Below are 21264 nucleotides of genomic sequence, written 5' to 3' on the forward strand. Positions count from 1 at the left end.
CATTTTTTTAAACTAATTTAAATTCCTAGCGTATTGCATAAGCCCTGCCATAAATTACTGTTACGAAGTGCAGATAGGACTGTTCATTCACTTTCATTCCATCCTCCCTGTGACTTACCCTGTTCGTCAGTTTTCTTCCTTTCCAGTGCTGGCATGGTTGTGTCCCCATTTTATTCCTGTGGTCGTGCGGGCTGTCACCGCCTCTCCCAGCAGCCGCTTTGTAAGCAGCACTTGCTCTCCAGAGCCTCAAGGCCACTGAGACCTAGCGCCGGTCCTACCTGAAACTTGGCCTTTTTTTTTTTTTTTTTAATTAACTCTGCCTGCTTTTTAGTGCCTGCCATAATCTGGGATCCCTCCCCCAAACCCTGCCAAAGCCTAAACCTTTGCCTGTTACTCTCCAGGACGCCCCCTTTGCTCCGGCCAGGTCATCGTCTTCCCACTTGGCTTCGTATCTTCATTAGTGGTGTTTTCATTTTTCTTAGAATTCCCTCTTAAATCCTGCTCGCCCGCAGAAGTGCAGTTCAGATTTAACTTCCATAGAGTTTCTGCTGATTACTGCAACGCTTGCAGATTTACTGGCCTCCGGAGGCGTGCATGCAGTAACACTGACTAGTAAACCACGGCACAGTGTGGGCATTTCGTTCTCCAGCTCATCATGAAGTTTCTTGTGTCCCTTGACCTTAACATGATTCTGATCACTGTGTACTCCACAGTGCCTAGTGCAGGTTCTTGTTGATGGTGTAAAAGTCTCATCATCCAGAAGGAAGTGAAAAATCTGTTCCAGTTGATTGAACTCCAACAGCCTCACCACCCCGGAATCTTCTCCTGTGTGTCTTGGAGTGGAAAGTCACCCACCCTATCTGTTTTTTCCCAGTGAGAAATGATTTGACAGGCTTTGTTTTCTGTAGCTTATTTATGAAGACGATGACTTCTTTTTCATCTTCCAAATATAAAGTAATAGTACGATTTTCACTAACTCATCCAGATCAGTGCTACAGGCACTGGGTAGCCATTGAAGGTTTTTGAACAAGTAGTTGAGCAAGTGGAAGTCAGCTCCAGGGTTTTGATCCATGGAGACTAACAAGAATAATCTGATAGGACTAATGCAGTCTGGGAATCATAGCATCAGGATGGATTGGACTTCAGGCAACAGGTGAGGAAACCATCCCAAGAAAGCCCAGGAGTCCGTCACTAGCTAAGGGGCAAAACTGGGACTGGGGTCCGGCTCTTGATGTCTGCTTTCAGCTCCTTGCAGTGTAAGTAGGGGGTCAAGAACCTGACCTCTTGAATTTAAAATTACTCCAAAAAAAAAAAAAAAAAAAAAGTCATAACTGCAGCTTCTCAAGTGAAAAGGCCTTAGAACCAAATGATCAAGTTAGCCCTTTGGCATCTGGTTAGAAAATGGCCCAAGGCAGTAGAGAACCAAGCTGGATTCCAGAGACCGTGTCTCTGGTCTACTTTGTCTAAGTCTTCAGCAGCAGGTTGGCTGACTGTCACTATTTCTCGGATTCGAAAGTACAGCCTCCTCTCCAAAGTTCATTCACTCTCTCATCTTTGAGGGGTACAAATTGTAGAAATTCCTCATTGAGGGTTTCAACTTTTTAAAAATTTTAAAAGATTTTATTTATTCAATTTGAGAGAGAAAGAGGGAGAGAGCGCGCACAAGCAGGGGGAGAGGCAGAGAGAGAGGGAGAAGCAGATTCCCTGCTGAGCTGGGAGTCTGACGCGAGACTCGATCCCAGGACCCCAAGATTGTGACCCAAGCCAAAGGCAGACACTTAACCATCGAGCCAGGTGCCCCTCAACTTTTTTTTTTTTTTTTAAGTAAAGTGATTGTCTTAGGCCATTATGTTTTCAGACTTCCTGGAATGAGCTCCTTTATAGCGTTTATTTTTCTTTGCCATAGAATATGGGAACATGATTTGTCTCATGCCCATTTTTGAGTCCATAACGTTTGAGAGAGGATTTGGTTTATTTTTTAAAAATAAAGTGTTTAAACTCCTTTGTTGTGAGAATGTGACTCCTTCTCCGTGTACTAGCAGCAAGGTCTGTCCTCCACGAGTGAAGCTTACCTGGGAAGATGATGCAAAGAACTGTGGCTCCAGGTGTCTGGGCTGAATGAGCAACTGAGAGGGAAAGGGTAAAAATAGGAACTTATTCAATAATTCCTTTTCATTTTCAGGTGCTGTATATATTGACCAGTACTGCAATCCTCTCTCTGACATCAGCCTCAAAGATATCCAGGCCCAGATTGACAGCATCGTGGAGCTCGTTTGCAAAACCCTCCGGGGCATCAACAGCCGGCACCCCAGCTTGGCCTTCAAGGCAGGTGTGGAATTGCTTTCGATCCAGCTGTATTTGCAAAAGAGAACCTAGCAGAGCAATTGGTTGATTTGAGAAGCTCTGCAGGGTGTTGCTCTGACGTCACCAGAAAAGCAGTTAGTGACACTACCACGTGCTCACCGGGAGATGCGAAAAGACTTCTGAGTTCATACTGGTTTCTCCACCCTGGACTGGCAGTACCTGCTGGGTCCCGTTGGGACACTGCTGGTGTCTGCGTGGTGCGGGTTGTTTGGGATGATGGTCACACCTTGGGGAGTGCTTGTGTCCTCAGAGTAGATCTCTGTGTTTCAGGCGAATCCTCCATGATAATGGAGATAGAACTCCAGAGCCAGGTGTTGGATGCCATGAACTATGTCCTTTACGACCAGCTCAAGTTTAAGGGGAACCGGATGGATTACTATAATGCCCTCAACTTGTACATGCACCAGGTAAATGTGGGTGAATTAGAACAGAACAATACGTATTTTTTAAGCTCATTTCTGACCATTGTGTCATCTTTGAGGGCAAATGCATTGTCTTTTCATCTCTCAGTGCCCAGGGAAACTCATTTTTGCCTCTACCATCAGGATATTCCTCTGGATTTTTATTCCTTAACTCTGTGTGAAAACCCTTGAGATCATTTCCTGTGTGGAAATAGGTATTTCTCTGACTCAGTTTGTATCTTACAAACACAAAACTGTTAAACTAATCAGGTCTTTTTTTCGGCACTGGCCTTTCAAAGGGTCAGAAGAAACTTGGCCGGCTGCATCATTGATACTTAGTTTTTATGTCCTTTGTCCTCGTCACCGTTTTCAAATCTATTCTTTTGCCCTCTGTGCTACCCTAATTTTTTTCTTTCCTTGGAATGGCCTTTTATTCTTTTTGGAAGACGAACACCCTAAATCCCAGGGCTGCAAACTTTCTCTGTCAAGGGTCAGAGGTTTTGGCTCTGCAGGCCATATGCCGTGTGTCCTCAATGCCCAGGTCTGCCGCTGGAGTTGAAAGGAGGCATGGACACCGCAAAAACAAACGAGTGTGGCTGTGTTCCTTTGAAACTTCCTGTACAGACACGGAGATTTGAATTTCATGTAATTTTTATGTGTCACGAAATAGTATTCTTTTGACTTTTTTTAAAACACTAAAAAGTGTTGACACTCTTCTTATGCAGGCCCCATACAGAAACAGGCAGTGGAGTAGATCTGGCCCACAGACTGCAGTTTGCAGACCCCTGATCTAAATAAATCAAATATTCCTCCACTTAAGCCACGAAAACCTAGTGTCATTCCCAATGCACAGCGGGTGCCCGGTAGCACTTACATGGTAGGAGCGATGAGGTGCGGTTCCTTTCCATGAAGCTGAAGGATTTTTTTTTCCTTTAGGTTTTGATTCGCAGAACAGGAATCCCGATCAGCATGTCCCTGCTCTACTTGACAATTGCCCGGCAGTTGGGGGTCCCACTGGAGCCTGTCAACTTCCCCAGTCACTTCTTGTTAAGGTGGTGCCAAGGTGCAGAAGGGTGAGTCACTAGGCCACGTCGTGACTGGGCCTCAGGATTCACTCCCTCGGTGGTGAGAGGAAGCGCAGTAACTGAACAGAGGTTCACCAGAGCACTGGGGATGGGCCAGCTGTCCGATCCTTGGCCATCCGTGTCAGGACTCTGATTCTGGGAGAAGGGCACTCTGGATCTTTCTGTATTATTTCTTAAAGCTACACGTGAATTTACAAGTCTCTCAAAGTATGTATAAAGAGTAGGACTAGGAGTTCAGCATTTTAGGTGGATCTCCAAGTCCCTTGTTACAAAGCACAACAGATTGAAGAGAGTTTTGTTTTGTTTTAAGGAATTTTGCTTTTTATTTATTTATTTATTTTACATTTTTATTTAAATCCCAGTTAGTTCACATATAGCATATTGTTAGTTTCAGGGCATTTGACACTTCCTGTAGAATATCCAGAGCTCATCACCATAAGCCTTAATCCCCATCACCTATTTCACCCTTCCTACCACACCCCACCTGCCTTCCCTCTGGTAACCATGAGCTTGTTCTCTGTAGTTAATAGTCTGTTTCTTGGTTTGCACCTCTTTTTTCCCCCCTTTGCTCTTCTGTTTGTTAAATTCGACATATGAGTGAAATTGTATGGTATTTATCTTTCTCTGACTTATTTTGCTTAGCTTTATATTCTCTAGATCCATCCATATTGTTGCGAGTGGCAGGATTACATTCTTTTTGATGGCTGAGTAATATTCCATCGTGAATAAGTATACCACTTCTTTCTCCACTTATCTGTTGATGGACACTTGGGCTGTTTCCACGGTTTGGCTGTTGTAGATAATGCCGCTGTCAACATCAGACTGCACGTATCCCTTTGAATTAGTATTTTTGTACTAATTTTGTACTAATGCAATTGCTGAGTCACAGGTCAGTTCTATTTTTAATTTTTTGAGGAACCTCCATATCGTTTCCCACAGTGGCACCAGTTTGCATTCCCACCAACAGTGCAAGAGGGTTTCCCCTTTTTCCACATCCTCACCAATACTTGTTGTTTCCTATGTTACTGAGTTTAGCCATTCTGACAGGTGTGAAGTGATAGCTTGGTATAGGTTTGATTTGCATTTCCTGGTAATGAGTGATACTGAGCATCTTGTTATGTGTCTGTTGGCCATCTGGATGTCTTCTTTGGGAAAACATCTATTCATGGCTTCTGCCCATCCTGTAGCTGGATCATTTGTTTCTTGGGTGCTGAGTTTTATAAGGTTTTGTTTGTTTGTTTGTTTTTGTATTTAATAATCTCTATACTCAATGAGGGGCTCAAACTCACAACCCCGAGATCAAGAGTCGCACACTTCCCTGAGCCAGCCAGGTGCCCCAATATAAGTTCTTTGTAGGTTTTGGATCTTAGCCCTTTATCAGGTTTGCCATTTACAGGTATCTTCTCCCATTCCATAGGTTGTTTTTTGGTTTTGTTGTTTCCTTCACTATGCAGAAGCTTTTTATTTTTATGAAATCCCAGTAGTGTGTTTTTGCTTTTGTTTCCCTTGCCTCAGGAAGCGTATCTAAAAAGAAGTTGCTGTGGTTGATGTCAAAGAGGTTACTGCCTGTTTTCTCTAGGATTTTAATGGTTTCGTGTCTCACATTTAGGTCTTTCATCCATTTTGAATTTTTGTGTTTGATTCTGTTGCGTATTCCTGTCCAGTTTTCCCAGCACCATTTGTTGAAGAGACTGCCTTTTTACTCACTGGATATTTTCCTGCTTTATCAAAGTTTAATTGACCATGTAATTGTGGGTTTATTTCTGGGTTTTCTGTTCTGTTATATTGATCTACGTGTCTGTTTTTGTGCCAGTGCCATGCTGTTTGGAGATACTACAGCTTTATACTATATTTGAAGTCCGGAATTGTGATGCCTCAAGCTTGGCTTTGCTTTTTCAAGGTTGCTTTGGCTGTTCTTGCCAAATGGATTCTCGCACACAATGTCTTTTCATTTTTTTGTGTCTTCTTCGATTTCTTTCATCACTGCTTTATCGTTTTCAGAGGACAGGTCTTTCACTTCTTTGGTTAGGTTTATTCCTACGTATCTTACTGTTTGGTGCAATTATAAATGAAATTGATTTTCTTTTAAATGAAATTGATTTTTAATTTTCTTTCTGCTGCTTCATTTTTGGTGTATGTAAATGCACCAGGTATCTGTAGGCGGATTTTGTATCTTGTGACTTTATTTAGTAGAATCTTTGGGGTTTTCTATATAGAGTCTTGTGTCATCTGCAGATGGTGAGAGTTTGACTTCTTGCCTCTTTGGATGCCTTTTATTTTTGTTGTCTAATTGCTGTGCCTAGGACTTCAGTACTGTGTTACACAGTGGTGGGAGTGGACATCCTTGTCTTATTCCTGACCATAGAGGAAAAGCGCTGTTTTTTCCCACTGAAGATGGGGATTTTTTGTATATGGCCTTCATATTATGTTGTGGTATGTTTCCTCTAAATCTACTTTGTTGAGTGTTTTTATCATGAGTGGATGCTGTACTTTCTCAAATGCTTTTTCTGCTTCTGTTGAAGTGATCATCTGGTTCTGTTCTTTTATTACTGTGGTGTATCACGTTGATTGATTGTGAATACTGAACCACCCTTGCAACCCAGGAATAAATCCCACTTGATTATATGGTGAATGATTCTCCTAATGTGTTGTTGGATTCAGTTTGCTAGTATTTTGTTGAGGATTTTTGCATCCATGTTCATCAGGGATATTGATTGGCCTGTAGTTCTGTTTTTGTTTTAAGATTTTATTTATTTGAGAGAGCGTGCACATGCATGCACCAGTGTGAGGGGGTGCCAGGAGGGGAGGGAGAAGGACAGGCAGTCTCCGTGCTGAGTGTGGAGCCCAACTCAGGGCTCAGTCTCACAACCGTGTGATCATGACCCCAGCCAAAGTCGAGTCTGGTGCTCAACTGATGGAGCCACCAGGCACCCCTGTAGTTCTCTGTTTTAGTGGAGTTTTTATCTAGTTTTGGAATAAAGGCAATGCTGGCCTCATAGGAGGAGTTTGGAAGTTTTCCTTTCTTTTCTATTTTTTGCAATAGTTTAAGAATAGTAGGTAGTAACTTCTCTTTAAATGTGTGGTGGAATTTACCTGTGAAGCCATCTGGCTCTGGACTTTTGTTTGTTGGGAGATTTATTTTTATTACTGATTCAGTTTCTTTGCTGGTTATTGCTCTGTTCAAATTTTCTTTTTCTTTCTCTTTGTTTTGGTACTTTGTTTCTAGGAATTTATCCATTTCTTCCAGATTGTCTGATTTGGTGACGGAATTTTTCATACTATTCTCTTATAACTGGATGTATTTCTGTGGTGTTGGTTGTTATTTCTCCTGTCTCGTTTGTGATTTTATTTTTGGGGGGTCCTTTCTCTTTGCTTTTTGATAAGTCTGGCTACAGGTTTATCAGTTTTATTAATTTTTCAAAGAACCGGTACTTGGTTTCATTAATCTGTTCTGTTGGGGTTTTGTTTTATTTTTCTATATCATTTACTTTTCTTATTTCTCTTCTTCTGCTGACTTAAGGTTTCATTTCTTGTTCTTTTTCCAGTTCTTTTAGGAGTAAGGTTGGATTGTTTGAGATTTTTTTCTTGCTTCTAATGTATTGTATTGCTGTATTGCTATATACTTCCCTCTAATGACCACCTTTGCTGCAACCCAGAGGTTTTGGACAGTTGTGTTTCCATTTTCATTTATTTCCATGTATTTTTAAATTTCTTCTCTGATTTCCTGGTTGACCCATTCATTGTTTAGTAACATGTTGTTTAATATCCACATATTTGTGGTCTCTCCACATTTTTTCTTGTGGTTGGTCAGAAAAGATGCATGGTATGATCTCAATCTTTTTGTATTTGTTGAGGCCTGATTTGTGACCCGGTACGTGATATATTCTGGAGAATGTCCCATGTGTACTTGAAAAGAATGTGTATTCTGCCGTTTTAGGATGAAATGTTCTGATATATCTGTGAAATCCATCTAGATCAAAGAGTTCTTAAAGAAAGTCTTACTTTGTAGTCTTCCATAAAATCTCCCCCCTCCTCATCAGAGAGAGGAGGAGGAAGGGGGGGAGGGCAAGGAGGGAGGTGGAGGAAAGGACAGGGTGGCCACATTCTCACTCATGTGCAAAGCAAATGCTCGATTTCTTATCAGCTGGAGCTTGGCTTTTCTGAAAGAAACAGTTCGTCAAATAGGCAGAACTATCTTCTCATTGAATGTGCCATTTAGAGAAAAAAGAAACATTATTTAATCATATCCTGTTCTTTGGATGACTGTGATATCCTTTGGTGAATGGAATAGTAGAAAATACCTGAGCTTTGAAGTCGGGCAGGGTTCAGACTTGCTTCCTCTGAGTCTCAGTTTTTTACTCTGTGAAAATGGGGCACGTGTTTTTCAAATGGTTTGGAGGATTGAGACGACCCACTGCTTTACACACCTAGTAGAATTGTGAGACCTACCTAGAAGAAAGTTATAAGTTATTTCTGTATTTCTTTCTTTTTTTTTTAAGATTTATTTATTAGAGAGCATGCATGCATAAGTTCGGGGAGGGGCGGAGGGCAAGGGAGAGAGAACCTCAAGCAGACTCCACACTCAGCACGGAGCCTGACTCGGGGCTCCATCCCGGGACCCTGAGATCATGACCTGAGCCGAAGTCAAGAGTCAGACATCCGCTCAGCCAGCTGAGCCCCCTGTGCCCCACTCATCTCTATTTCTACACCTCGTTCAAGAAGTAAAACACATATCATTGGAACCTTCTGGGTATCCTTCCTTATCGCCTTCTTCCCCTGCTCTGCAGAGATACCCACCAGTTATCTGGAAGTTTTCTCACTTCCCTGCAAATTTTTATAGTTCATCACATACGTATATTTCCTTAAATGGTGTGTATGGGCTTCCTTTCTTTTCCAATATCTATTTCTAAAAATGTGTTGCATGACTTCTTTTTTGGATAACAGACACCCATTTTCCGTTACTGTAAATGGGAAGTATGCTTTTTCAGCCCATTCTCTCTCCCTAAATAACCCAACCAATTTCCCCACGTACCTCATAAATGCTCTTAAGTGGCCATGTAATAATCCACCAAGGATCTCTGCATGATATAAAGCATTTAAAACTAATTACCATGTTATTTGCCAAAGTAACTTATTGCTGGGTACTGTGTGCGTGGTGACTGTCGTTCTTCCTTAGGCTGCAGCAAATGCACACTAGCCATGTAGCCGAACAGTGAAGTAATTTGTTAGCACCCGAGGCACCTGGCAGAAGTAAACACTGAGCCTCCTGTCTGGGTCCTCAGGCGAGAGAGGAAGCCGGTGAGAGTAGTGGGGCGCACACCGCATCTGAAGCACCCACAGGGCTGCAGGCCCTCCAGGTCCTCACTTCCACCCATGTTCCTTGTTAATCTGGTCTCCGCTCTGCCCTGGCACCAAAACCATATAGTCTACTTAACTGTAGCTCTGTGATTAACTAGTACCTGCTGGTCAGACCCCCATCGAGTTCTTCAAAATTGCCTTGGCTATTCTTAGCCTTTTGCTCTTCTATAGTTCTAGAATCCATTTAGCAGGGGCGCCTGGGTGGCTCAGTTGGCTGAGCGTCTGCCTTTGGCTCTGGTCATGATCCCAGAATCCTGGGATCGAGCCCTGCGTCGGGCTCCCTGCTCAGCGGGGGCTTGCTTCAACCTCTCCTCCCTGCTTGTTCTCTCTCACCATCACTATGTCTCTCTCTCAAATAAATGAAAAAAAAAAAAAATCCATTTACCAGACTCCTTCAGAAGCCCATATGGATATCGACTGGCACCAGAGCTTATCTTGGATTGGAGTCATAGACGAAAATGAACGGTATCGTCAGTGTTTCACCAGTGAGCCTGTGAACACGATACCTCCCTAAACATTGGTCTTTAATGTCCTCAAGAAGATTTTATTTATTTACTTACTTATTTACTTATTTTTAGATGGGGAAGGGGGGAGAGGGAAAGAGAATCGTAAGCAGGCTCCACGCTCAGCTCAGAGCCCAACGTAGAGCTCAGTCTCATGACCCTGAGATGACAGTTGAAATCAGGTTAGACGCTCAGCTGAATGAATCATTCAGGTGCCCCCTTAAAAAGATATTATGTTCTTCATGGAGTTCTTTGGCTTTTTGCTAGTTTTACTCATTAAGAACCTTAAATTTTTTGTTGCTATTATAAATGGTAGTTTTTAAAAATTACATTTACTAAGTGTTGATGTATAGGGACACGATTGATATTTAGGGATAGATCTGATAATCCCCCCCCTTTTTAAAAGATTTTTATTTATTTAGTTAGTTAGTTTAAAGATTTATTTATTTATTTATTTGACAGACAGATCACAAGTAGGCAGAGAGGCAGGCAGAGAGAGGAAGGGAAGCAGGTTCCCTGCTGAGCAGAGAGCCCGATGTGGGGCTCAATCCCAGGACCCTGGGATCATGACCTGAGCCGAAGGCAGAGGCTTTAACCCGCTGAGCCACCCAGGCGCCCCAAGATTTTTATTTATTTATTTGACAGAGATCACAAGCAGGTAGAGAGGCAGGCAGAGGGAGGAGGAAGCAGGCCTCCCGCCGAGTAGAGAGCCCGATGTGGGGCTCGATCTCAGGACCCCGAGACCATGACCTGAGCTGAAGGCAGAGGCTTTAACCCACTGAGCCACCCAGGCGCCCCTGATAATCCCTTTGCTGAATAAATTATTAGAGCTCATTGTCAACTCTTGGGTTTTCTGTGTAGAGCATCATATTGCCCGTGAATCATGACAGTTTTGTTTCTTTTCTTTCTAGCCCTTGTATGTTTCTGTTTCTTGTACTTACTGTGCTGACTGGATCCTCTTGCACAAAAAGTTGAGTAGAAACAGTGATAGCAGGTACCCTTGTCTTAGGTAGGACTTTAGGTGGAATGCCTTTCTTTACTTATTTATTTTAAAAGATTTACCCATTCAGGGGCACCTGGGTGGCTGCCTTTGGCTCCAGTCATGATCCCAGGGTCCTGGGATTGAGCCCTTCCTTGGGGTCCTTGCCTGGCACGGATTCTGCTTCTCCCTCTGTGTGCTGTTTCCCTGCTTGTGCTCTCTCTCTCTCTGACAAATAAATAAATAAAAGCTTAAAAAAAAAAGATTTTATGTATTCATTTGAGAGAGTGAGAGAGGACAAGCAGGGGGAATAGCAGAAGGAGAAGGAAAAGCAGACTGCCTGCTGAGCAGGGGGCCTGATGCGGGGCTCGATCCCAGGACCTGGAATCATGACCTGAGCCAAAGGCAGATGCTTAATCTACTGAACCACCCAAGCGCCCCTAGGTGGAATGCTTTTAAAATTTCCTCATCAAGCATGATGTTTGGGGTATTTTCTTCCATTGGGATTATCAGAATTGCCTTCTAAATTTATAGTTTGCTTCAGTTTTATTAAAAAGTGGGCATTAGGGGCACCTGGGTGGCTCAGTGGGTTAAAGCCTCTGCCTTCGGCTCAGGTCATGATCCCAGGGTCCTGGGATCGAGCCCCACATCGGGTTTTCTGCTCCACGGGGAGCCTGCTTCCCTTCCTCTCTCTCTGGTTGCCTCTCTGCCTACCTGTGATCTCTGTCAAATAAATAAATAAAATCTTAAAAAAAAAAAAAAGTGGGCATTAGATTTATTTTTTTCCAAAATATCCTTTCTGTGTCTGATATAATCATGTAGTTTTCTCTTTTAGACTATGTGTGCGGAAATAGATTTTTAACGCTCAGTTCTCCTTTCGTTCTTGGGGTACATCTGTCTTAATCATATGGATTTTTAAAAACACATTGTTGTATGATTTGCTCGTGCTTTATTTAGGATTTTTGCCTATAAATTTGTGTGTATATGCATGGTTCTCCTAGACTCATAATAAGAGTTGAAGAGCCTTCCTTGTTTCTGGAACATTCCATCTGTCTTGCCACAGAAGGGATATTGGTAGGACTCTAGGAAGAAATCTGGGCTTTTTAAAGAAACCAAAGAGAAAACCTCTTAACATGGCTTGCAGTGGGCATAAGATCAAAGTGGAACAGTCGCTCAAGAAAAAAAAACAACTATCTCTGAAAAAAAGACCCACTGAATCTCTCAGGAATCCTCATAGAATGTTCTTGGTAATGCGGTGAGGACTTGCTTTGTGTGACCTCCTCCCACTGCTCCACTCAGCGTGGACCACCCTGTTCGAGAGCACGGTTCATAGGAGGGACGGCGCGGTTGAGTGCCCGGGCCCTGCTCTCTGGTCTGGTGCAGGCTCCCAGGCCGAGCTGACCACCTGAACGTGTCTGCAGACTTAGGGGCAGGGCTCTATAGCTTTCCTCACAGCCCCAAGCCTCAGAGCCCACAGACACTGTACCAACTGCAGAGTGCACAGAGGGCCTCAGCCTTCCGTCTGTATTGCTCTCAACCAAACTTTGGATTGAGTGTCTTGTAGACCAAGTCGATGAATTCTAGTTTGTTCTCAAATTTGGTTTAATCTGGCTTAGTAGCCCCCAAAACTGTATTTGATGCCATACGTCAGTGCTGTTCCTTAATCCTGTGTCTTACAGTCTTCGTGCAGCAGGGCAGGTAGATTTTGAACTTTAGACAAGGCTCTAATACTTGGAATGCTGCTGTGTTCGTGCTCAGGGTCTAATTTCAGCTACTGAAATTAGAGATGGGGGTATGGGGGGGCAGTGGTTGGATAAATGCCTTGTTCAGCTCTGATCCGAGATCTGGCTGACTTCGTGTGCCGTTCACATAGGGCAAGCCTGGACATCTTTGACTACATCTACATAGACGCCTTCGGGAAGGGGAAGCAGCTGACCGTGAAGGAGTGTGAATACTTGATTGGCCAGCACGTGACAGCGGCGCTGTACGGGGTGGTCAACGTGAAGAAAGTGTTACAGCGCATGGTGGGAAACCTTTTAAGTCTGGGAAAGCGGTAAGGTTTTCTTGGTTTTCCAGCACTCGTGCCGAGTGCATGTCTTTGGAGGCATGGATGGCCTTACGGAGGATTTTATTTGATGCACGAATGGTGGGTTTGGCGAAGCCGTGGATGCTGTGGGGCACAGCTGGGATTATCTACAGCCGTCAACCCACTGCGGGAAGAAACTCATCCCCGTGACATGGTGCCGTCCAGTTTAAGATGTGCTAAGTGATTCTTTGACACCTTCGCAGTCTGCTCGTGCAAGCTGTCCATAATACTGAAAGTATTCTTGAGTAACAAGGGTATTTTAGATGAGTGAAGGTTATTTTTCGGGGACAGGATGTTCTCACGTCCAAGTGCTTTGTCAAGTCCCTTGATTTATACATTTCTATCACTTAGATAAGAAAAGTATGAAACTATTTCGCTTCTGAGTCAAAGGGGATTTGTCTTATTTCTAAGGGAAAATAGAAGGTTGTTGAAGTCATAGTTTTGTTTCTTTTTAAATAGGTTTTCTTTTTTTAGAGCAATTTTAGGTTCATAACAAAATGAAGCAGAAAGTTCAGAGAGTTTTCATATCGCCCCTGGCCCTTCTCTCCACCATAGACTCTCCCACTGTCACCGTCCCCCATCAGAGCGGGACGATAGTTGTGGTTGACGAACCTCCAAGGCCAGGTCATTAACAGAGTTTATGGTTCACATTTGCCTTCACTCTTGTGGTGCGCGTTCTGTGGGTTTGAATAAATGCATCATGACATGTGTCCACCGTTGTGGTATCGTACAGAACAGTTTTCCTGTTGGCGTAAGAGTCCTTTGAGCTCTATGTGTTCAGAATTTATTTTTAATTATGTACAGGGTGACTGAGGTGATTGTATAGGGAATGCGATTGTGAGTTTAGTTTAATGCCCATCACCAAAGCAGGATACAAAAGTTCTGTTTCTTTGGGGACTATCATTATTACTAAAATCATTGTAGCAACGTGCTGAACAGAAAGGAACTTCCAGAATTAGAAAAGGTGTGGCATTTGTGTCCGTTACTTTTACCACCCGGGCCTTGAAATGGAGGGTCTCAGCTCAGAAGCACCAGAATAAGACGGTGATTTATGTCCCCTGCCAGGGAAGGCATCGACCAGTCCTACCAGCTCCTGAGAGACTCGTTGGATCTCTATCTGGCCATGTACCCGGACCAGGTGCAGCTCCTCCTCCTTCAAGCCAGGCTCTACTTCCACCTGGGAATCTGGCCAGAGAAGGTAATTATTTGACTTTGCTGCTTTGCTCTTGCCTTAGAGAGGGAAATTCTAGCTCGAAAAGGCGGCTCTGGGAGTTCATCCTTGCGTCAGCTTGGGGAGTGGTAAACACAGATTGATCCACTCTCCCGATCTTGGCCCCTCAGTTAAATCCTTTTTGTCTCCTTTACTCTAAAACAATTGCATATACTGCTAGGAGTTGCCTCTTCTCTTTGTGGTCCGTGCCTTAAGCCCCTAGAATCACGAGGCCTCAGCTCTGCGTCTCACCTGCTCTTGCCCAAACACGTGTTTTCCCCAGGTCACCCCGACTCCACAAAGGGAAGCAAAACTAAATGTTCCCCATCCAGCTGTGCTGGTAGTCCAGAAAGGTACATAAACACCCGTTTGACAAGGAAAAAATGGATCATACTGCTGTGTTCGGGTCATACTGCTGGCCTTGAAGGACTTTCTCTGTCTTGGAAAGCTGAATTTTGAATTCAACTTGGAAAGTTGAATTTTGAGCCGGGCCCACTTGGGCTTCTCCGTGTGCTAACGGCCCCTGTGGCCAGCGGCAAGCCCTTGGAGAGGACCGTGCCGTCTGCGATCGGAAACACTCCTCAGCGAGCTGGGGGTGCAGCAGGGAGGGAGCCCGGCGGCTACGGCATGGGGGCAGCTGCGCATTTCCATTATGCCTTGGCTTGGCGGTGGGAATGTGCTAGGAATCCATTTTGTTTGTGTAGAGCAGCCTGCCAAGAGAATTCTCGTACTGAGTGCTCACAGGGACGTCGCCATAAAATCATCTGCTCATGTTATTAGAGAGCGGTACATAGTCCAACTCCACATTGCATAGAATTAAACTGGCTTATTTATTCCCCACTTCAGTGGTCTAACATAGTTCTAAGAAAGGGCACATCAGTAGGAAAATCCCAAGGGAAGGGATCTGTCTTAAAATGCCATGTTGTCCAGCTAGCAGATGTCCTCTCAGAACATCCTGTGATCTGGTAGAACTAGTTTCTCTGCTGAAGTGACCGTCCACTTCCCAGAAGCCCCTTGTCCAGAGTTCAGTTGTTTTTTTTATTTTTTCACTTTATTTTTGAGACTGCGGTCTACGTAACTCGTTCCTGTCACTTTTTTCTTTAAGGAATTTTGTGATAATTTATAGAATGCAGAGAGCCTCTCAAAGCTTGGTTTTTTATAAGTAAATTCTGTACTTTAATTACACATGAGCCATAGAAGGGGTGAGGTGAAACTCGGCTCTGGGGGAGAGTCTACAGGAGCTCTCACATCCTTAACCTTTGATGACGGACTCCGTGTAGTTAGTGCTCACGTTGCCCACTGGGGAGGTAACTTCGTATCCTCCTTGGACGGTCCAGGAACGCCATCCTGCCAAGCACATGTCACGCAAACAAGTTCCAGATTGCTTATGCACAGAACATTTTTCCCACCATGACCATTCATTTGCTTTTGGGCTCAAGCACTTAGACGCCCCCTCATTGGGAATCAGGAGTGCAAAGTAGCTCATTCTCTGCTCCGGTGACTCCCTCTCCATATGTGTGTCCTTGAGCTAGGGGAGCGACCTGAGACGGAGTAGCAAAACTGGGGCTCCTGTGGAGGAAGTATTCGGGGGACACTGAAGCAGTTAGAAAAGGCTCCTTTCCAGAACAAGGGTTTGAGTTGGACCTTGGAGGGTGGGAAACCGTTTCAGAGGACAGAAAAGTAGGTTATTTCCACCTATCCATGGCACAGAGGTGGGCCAGCTCGGTGCTACAGACCCAACTGATGAGGGTTTATACACATATATGCATATGAACGTGAGTGTGTTTATGTGTGTGTGAGTGTGTAAAATATTTTTTTTTGGATCAGTTTCTGGAGGACTTGGAATTAGTTTGGCCTTTTTTTTTTTAAGATTTTATTTATTTGACAGACAGAGATCACAAGTAGGCAGAGAGGCAGGCAGAGAGAGAGGAAGGGAAGCAGGCTCCCTGCTGAGCAGAGAACCCGATGTAGGGCTTGATCCCAGGACCCTGAGATCATGACCTGAGCTGAAGGTAGAGGCTTTAACCCACTGAGCCACCCAGGCGCCCCTTAGTTTGGCCTTTTTAGGTAAAAGGGAAGTGTTTCCAAACTGGGAAGACGGGAGAGTCCCCTTGTGTTCATTTGAAGTAAATCAGGAAGAGCTAAGAAACGCAGGTCCACTGGGTCACTGTGGCCAAGATCCAGGGCTACTGTGGCCATGATGGGAAGAGAGTGTAGGATGGTCACATTCTGAAAAGTCGCTGGCGCTTATCAGACACGTCCTTCCAACCCTGTGGGATGGATGCTGGATTTTTGCCATTCTATAAATAATGAAACCAAGGCAGCCGAAGTCGGGTAACCTGCTGAGGCCACCTGCACAGGTATTGATGGCTCAGGAGTTGTGGGAGAGCAGTTTGGTGTCTAAGCCCACCCTCATGCCTCACCCCTGTGCGCCAGCAGGCTCCGGGGAGAGGGTAAAGCCTGTGCCCAGGCAAAGTCTGCTTTCTGCTGCTGGACTTCCTGCTTATTTTGACTCCTGGCCCTGCCTTCCCCTTTCTTCCTCTACATCTTGCTGGAAAAGATGTCCTTCTAGTTGTCCAAGGCAACCGTCTGTGCCCTGGATCCCACTCTGTTTTCCTCTGTCTGCAACTCCCTGTTTCTGCTCTCTGCCATTAGGATTCTACTGACTGGACTATCTCTCATCCTTGGAGAAGAAAACAAAAAGCACTCCCAGGACAGCCCTGCTGGCATTCCCCTGCGGCTGCCTCCTTATCTCTCTCCTCCCCCTCAGGGCTCAAGCCCCCGCCAGCTATGCCTACGTGCGACCGTTTGGTGGGTTGGCCACCTGCCTTGCCTCCTTCCCGTGCGCCAGAACACCGTGATCATTCCCCCTCCACACACACTGCTCTTGCCAAGGGAGCCAATGACCCCTTCGTACTGAGACCATTCTTGTTGCCAGATCCACAGATAACTTGTCTTTCTTATCTCTCTTGATCGCTGGGGCCGCTCCTGCCTGGAACGCTCCGTTCCTTTGACTCTCTGGCGCGTGGTTCTCAGGCTCTTGCTAGTTCCTTGTCCTGTGTTTCTTCCCTAGAGGCTTCTCACTGCAGGCTAGTTTCTTAGACTTCTGCTGACTCTCTTCCTTCCCCTGAAAGGCCGCTGGGCCTCCTTGCTTCAGTTACCATCTGTAGGCTGACCGCTTCTGACCGACGTCCTGCCTGGACCCTGGGCTCCAGACCCACACCCCCCATGTGTGCTGCACATCTGCACAGGGCTTTGTCTCCTAGAGTATTGCAGAGGCCGCCTAACTGCTCGTCCCTCTGCCCTTAGACCCTTTGAACCTGTTTAACATGCTGTAGCCAGAGTCTTCCTTCCTAAAGTGCTCAGAGCCCTCTGAGTGGCTACCCCGGTGCCTTACAGATCCGGCTCATTGTGTTCAGTACGGCTTACTAGTTTCTTGGGGGTCTGGCCCTGCCAGCTTGAGCTTCTCAGCTCTCACAGTTGCCCCTTTGGTGCTCCACTCCCCAGCTGTGTCCTCCATTCGTCCCTGTTCTCTTGCCTTGGTCCTTGGCGTGGCCCGCAGCACTGCCTAAAACACCTTTCCTTAGCCCTCAGTCCCATGTGTCGGCTACTTTTTGCCAAGCTTCAGCTTCGCCTCTGAAAGCCCTTCCTCGGCCCTTCCATGGCGGTCAGCTTCCCCTGGCCCACCAGCCATGTGCTCGTCGTTTTGAAAACCTTTCTGTAAGCATACCGTCGCTGTTTGTTTACTGTGCCTTCGCCACGGACTAGGCTTTGTAAAGACAAGGACCACATTTGCTTTGTTCTTCACCGTAGCTACTGCCCTTGCTCTTAGCACTACGGTGAAGGGAGGTGTTCCCTTGCTCCCACAACATGGTAGGTGCTCAAGAAAGATGCTGGAATGAATGATTAAGAAGTGACAGAACTTTGGGACACCTGGGTGGCTCAGTCAGTTAAGTGACTGCCTTCAACTCAGGTCATGGTCTCTGGATCCTGGGCTTGAACACCGCATCAGGCTCCCTGCTCAGTGGGGAGTCTGCTTCTCTCTTTCTCTCTCTCCTTCAAATAAATAAATAAAATCTTTTTTTTTTTTTTTAAGATTTTGTTTATTTGATAAAGAGGGAGACAGCGGGAGAGAGAGAGCACAAGCAGGCGGAGTGGTGGAGGGAGAAATAAGCTTCCCGCCAAGCAGGGAGCCCAGTGTGGGGCTCCATCCCAGGACCCTGGGATCATGACCTGAGCCAAAAGCAGCTGCCTAACAACTGAGCCACCCAGGGGCCCCAAATAAATAAAATCTTTAAAAAAAAAAAAAAAAGTGACAGAACTTATAATGAGGGAGAGGATGTCCAGCTTTTCCACAAGGTTTGGCCACATGAAGAGTGAGTGTTTGGACAGCAGACTTGTTTCAGAGACAGGAGAAGGTGTCCAGTTTGGGGCATGCCGGATTTGATACAGTCTGGGGCCATCGAGGGCAGCTGTCTGAGGGCATTCGGCAGGGGCTCCTCACATCAGCACCCGGTGGCCAAAGCCCCAGAAGCAGCAGAGGCCACAGACAAATGGATATCTGAGGCCCGGAGCCAAGCGCATCGTAGAGAGTCTCGGGGGGAACCTGTAGTTAGGAGAACAGAATAGGGCCAGCAGACTCTGCCACCTGGCTTTGTCACGTTTCTTTGAAGGCACATCTCGTAGAAGGCCCATTTGTTTTCTCTCCGTCTCTGGCTGCTTTCCAGCCGCAGGGGGCAAAGACGAGTAGTTGGGTCGTAGACCATATGGCCCACAAAGCCTGAAGCATTTGTTCTCGGGCTCTTTACAGCAAGGGTTGCCAAATGTGAGTGATAGACACCTCCACCCCTCGTTCTAAGATCTCTACCCCCAAGACCGTGGGCTTCTGGGATTATTGGCGCGGACATTTGGTTGCCGTGGTTCTTCAGGAGCACACCAGGGCCCCAGCCCGCTCTCTTTTCTGTTTCTGCCCTCTCCCTTCACCCTGTCATCCACACATCAGGAGGAGGAGGCCGTAATTACCCCTGAACCGTATCTCCTTCTGATCTCCGGGTGAGTTGGAGACTTCCTTCGTGCTTAGAAGAGTTACATCTGTTCCGCTTACCTGCCGGGGAGGGGCTGCTGGTTTGGGCGGGGAGCTGTAGAACGTCACGGAAGAGCAGTTAAAAGTAACTGTAGTCGCCCCTTATGCAACCTGGGGGTTGGGGTGCCGGCCCCCGATGCGGGATTTGACTTCCCCAGAACTTAACTAGCAGCCTGCTCTCGACCAGAGGCCTTACTGGTAGCAAGTAGTTGATGAACATATACACGCTGTATGAAAGTGTACTGTGTGATTAATAAAGTAAGATTCTTAATAAAGTAAGATTGTTCTACAATAAAGGAAGCTAGAGGAAAGGAAATGTTACTAAGAAAATCACAAAGAAAAAATAGATTTGCAGCCCTGTACTAGAAACAGTCGTCACGTGAGTGGACCCACACAGTTCAAGCCCAGGGGTCTGCTGTGCTTGGAACTGCGAGTGGGAACACAAGGGAAGCCATATGCACGCAGAGGAAATAGAAGCTCACCATTCAAATCCCATGCTTTCAGCTAGAAAGTATGCATATTGTCCGTGTCCCCCACTACTAGAGGTGGGATGTGGGAGGAAACTGGCAGTCAGGTGCTACTTGTTGAAACTGGATTTGAGGTACGTAGGGTTGTACCGTTTGGTCCATTTTCCTAACAGTGAATTAAAATGCTCCTCGTCTCGCTTTGGTCAGATGGTGGTTGAGACCTGATAGTGAAAGTCCACTTCGGGTCCACACCTCCCTCCCCTCACAGCCCAGGGACCTCAGGCAAGCTCCTTAACTTCATAGTGCCTGATTCCTCTTCTGGAAGTCCTCGATGATGGTACTGCCGACCTTCAGCTTGGGAGGAGTAAAGGAAGTAAGACGTGGTGGGCTGGGCACAGTGATCAGGGGAGAAGCAGCGTTCAGTAAATACCGAGATCATGGAAGTCTCGATCTGGAAGACAAGATCAGGTTTCGGAATAACATCCTGCATTGCGAATAACTAGTCTTTACAACACTTTTACTGGGTCAAAATGTATCAGGAAATAGGACAGTTATTAATCATCTTTTGGTAAGTGAATAAACTAGACGTAGAAACAGCTAGTTTGATGGATCTGGGACTAGAATCCAGGTCATTCTGTCTGCTCGAATGCTCTTTCTCAGGACTCCGTAAAGAGGAAGAGATCCTGTTCCCCAAGGAGGAGCACGTCTGAGAGCCTCTGCCGAATGCCGTAGTAGAACAGGCGCTGGATGATTGTGTGTGTGTGTGTGTGTGTGTGTGTGTGTGTGTGTGAAGCTTCATTTGAATCTGCAGTTTTCCTTAGAGGCACTGTGTACGGTAGGAGGAACCGTGACCTTGGAGTCAGACGGTTCTGCTGCTAGTGGCTTAGTCATTTCCATTCCACAGAGATGTGGTCTCTCCTTGCCACTCATGTACAGCGTTCCATGGGGAGTTACAGTGATTGAGGATGCATACGCTTCTAGAACCTGAGACCCGTCTTCCTCAGCTCAGCTCATTCGTATCACTCAGGTGTTGTCTGTCACCCCTTCCACCTTGTGCGGCAAAGGCAGCTCTGTCCCCTTGAGCTGGACCAAAGCAGCTTAGCAGCTCTCTTACCCCCCCCCCCCAGTTGACAAGTGGCAGATTATAATTGTCTCCTTTTAGTGTATGAAAAACCGAATCCCCACACTGACCAAGACCGTTAGAACCTTTTAGAGTTCCATAATCCATACGTGGCCACCCGGCCTCCTCCCCCGTGCTTACTGCAGTGCACCGAGTTTCTGAGTCACTCCTCTGTTCCTGCTGGTCGGATTTGAGAGTCTGGGGCCAGTGCCCAGCCTTTGAAGGGCGACCAGCAGCTCACAGACTGCGGGCGCCATCAGCACGGCCCTGCCTTGCCGTCCTTCGCCAGGTTATGTAGGTCTAAATCCCGTGCCGTGAAAAAGAAAAGGCCTAAATGAAAATATTATCTCCTAGTCTTTCTGTCTTGTCTTGAAGGTGCTTGACATCCTCCAGCACATTCAGACCCTAGACCCCGGGCAGCACGGGGCGGTGGGCTATCTGGTGCAGCACACGTTAGAGCACATTGAGCGCAAGAAGGAGGAGGTGGGCGTGGAGGTGAAGCTGCGCTCCCACGAGAAGCACAGAGACGTCTGCTACTCCATTGGGCTCATTATGAAGCATAAGAGGTGAGTGCCTGTGCCGCCCATCCCCCCGCGCCTGCAGAGGAC

At 46.0% G+C, this 21264-nt stretch overlaps 1 protein-coding gene across 4 annotated transcripts in view; it reads left to right on the forward strand.

The window, feature by feature from the left end:
- FBXO21 (F-box protein 21) overlaps positions 1-21264 on the forward strand; it is a 45286-nt gene that overhangs the window by 11230 nt on the left and 12792 nt on the right. For 3 of the 4 annotated variants that reach the window (XM_032876192.1, XM_032876190.1, XM_032876193.1), the window contains 6 exons: positions 2183-2329; positions 2635-2771; positions 3702-3838; positions 12564-12743; positions 13842-13974; positions 21011-21222. In XM_032876192.1, coding sequence (XP_032732083.1) covers positions 2183-2329; positions 2635-2771; positions 3702-3838; positions 12564-12743; positions 13842-13974; positions 21011-21222 — 946 coding nt within the window. The remainder of the gene's footprint in view (positions 1-2182; positions 2330-2634; positions 2772-3701; positions 3839-12563; positions 12744-13841; positions 13975-21010; positions 21223-21264) is intronic. The other variant, XM_032876191.1, reaches the window with a different exon arrangement.

Source organism: Lontra canadensis, unplaced genomic scaffold, assembly GCF_010015895.1.
Source record: "Lontra canadensis isolate GAN:19392208 unplaced genomic scaffold, GSC_riverotter_1.0 scaffold58, whole genome shotgun sequence".
Classification (NCBI taxonomy): domain Eukaryota; kingdom Metazoa; phylum Chordata; class Mammalia; order Carnivora; family Mustelidae; genus Lontra; species Lontra canadensis.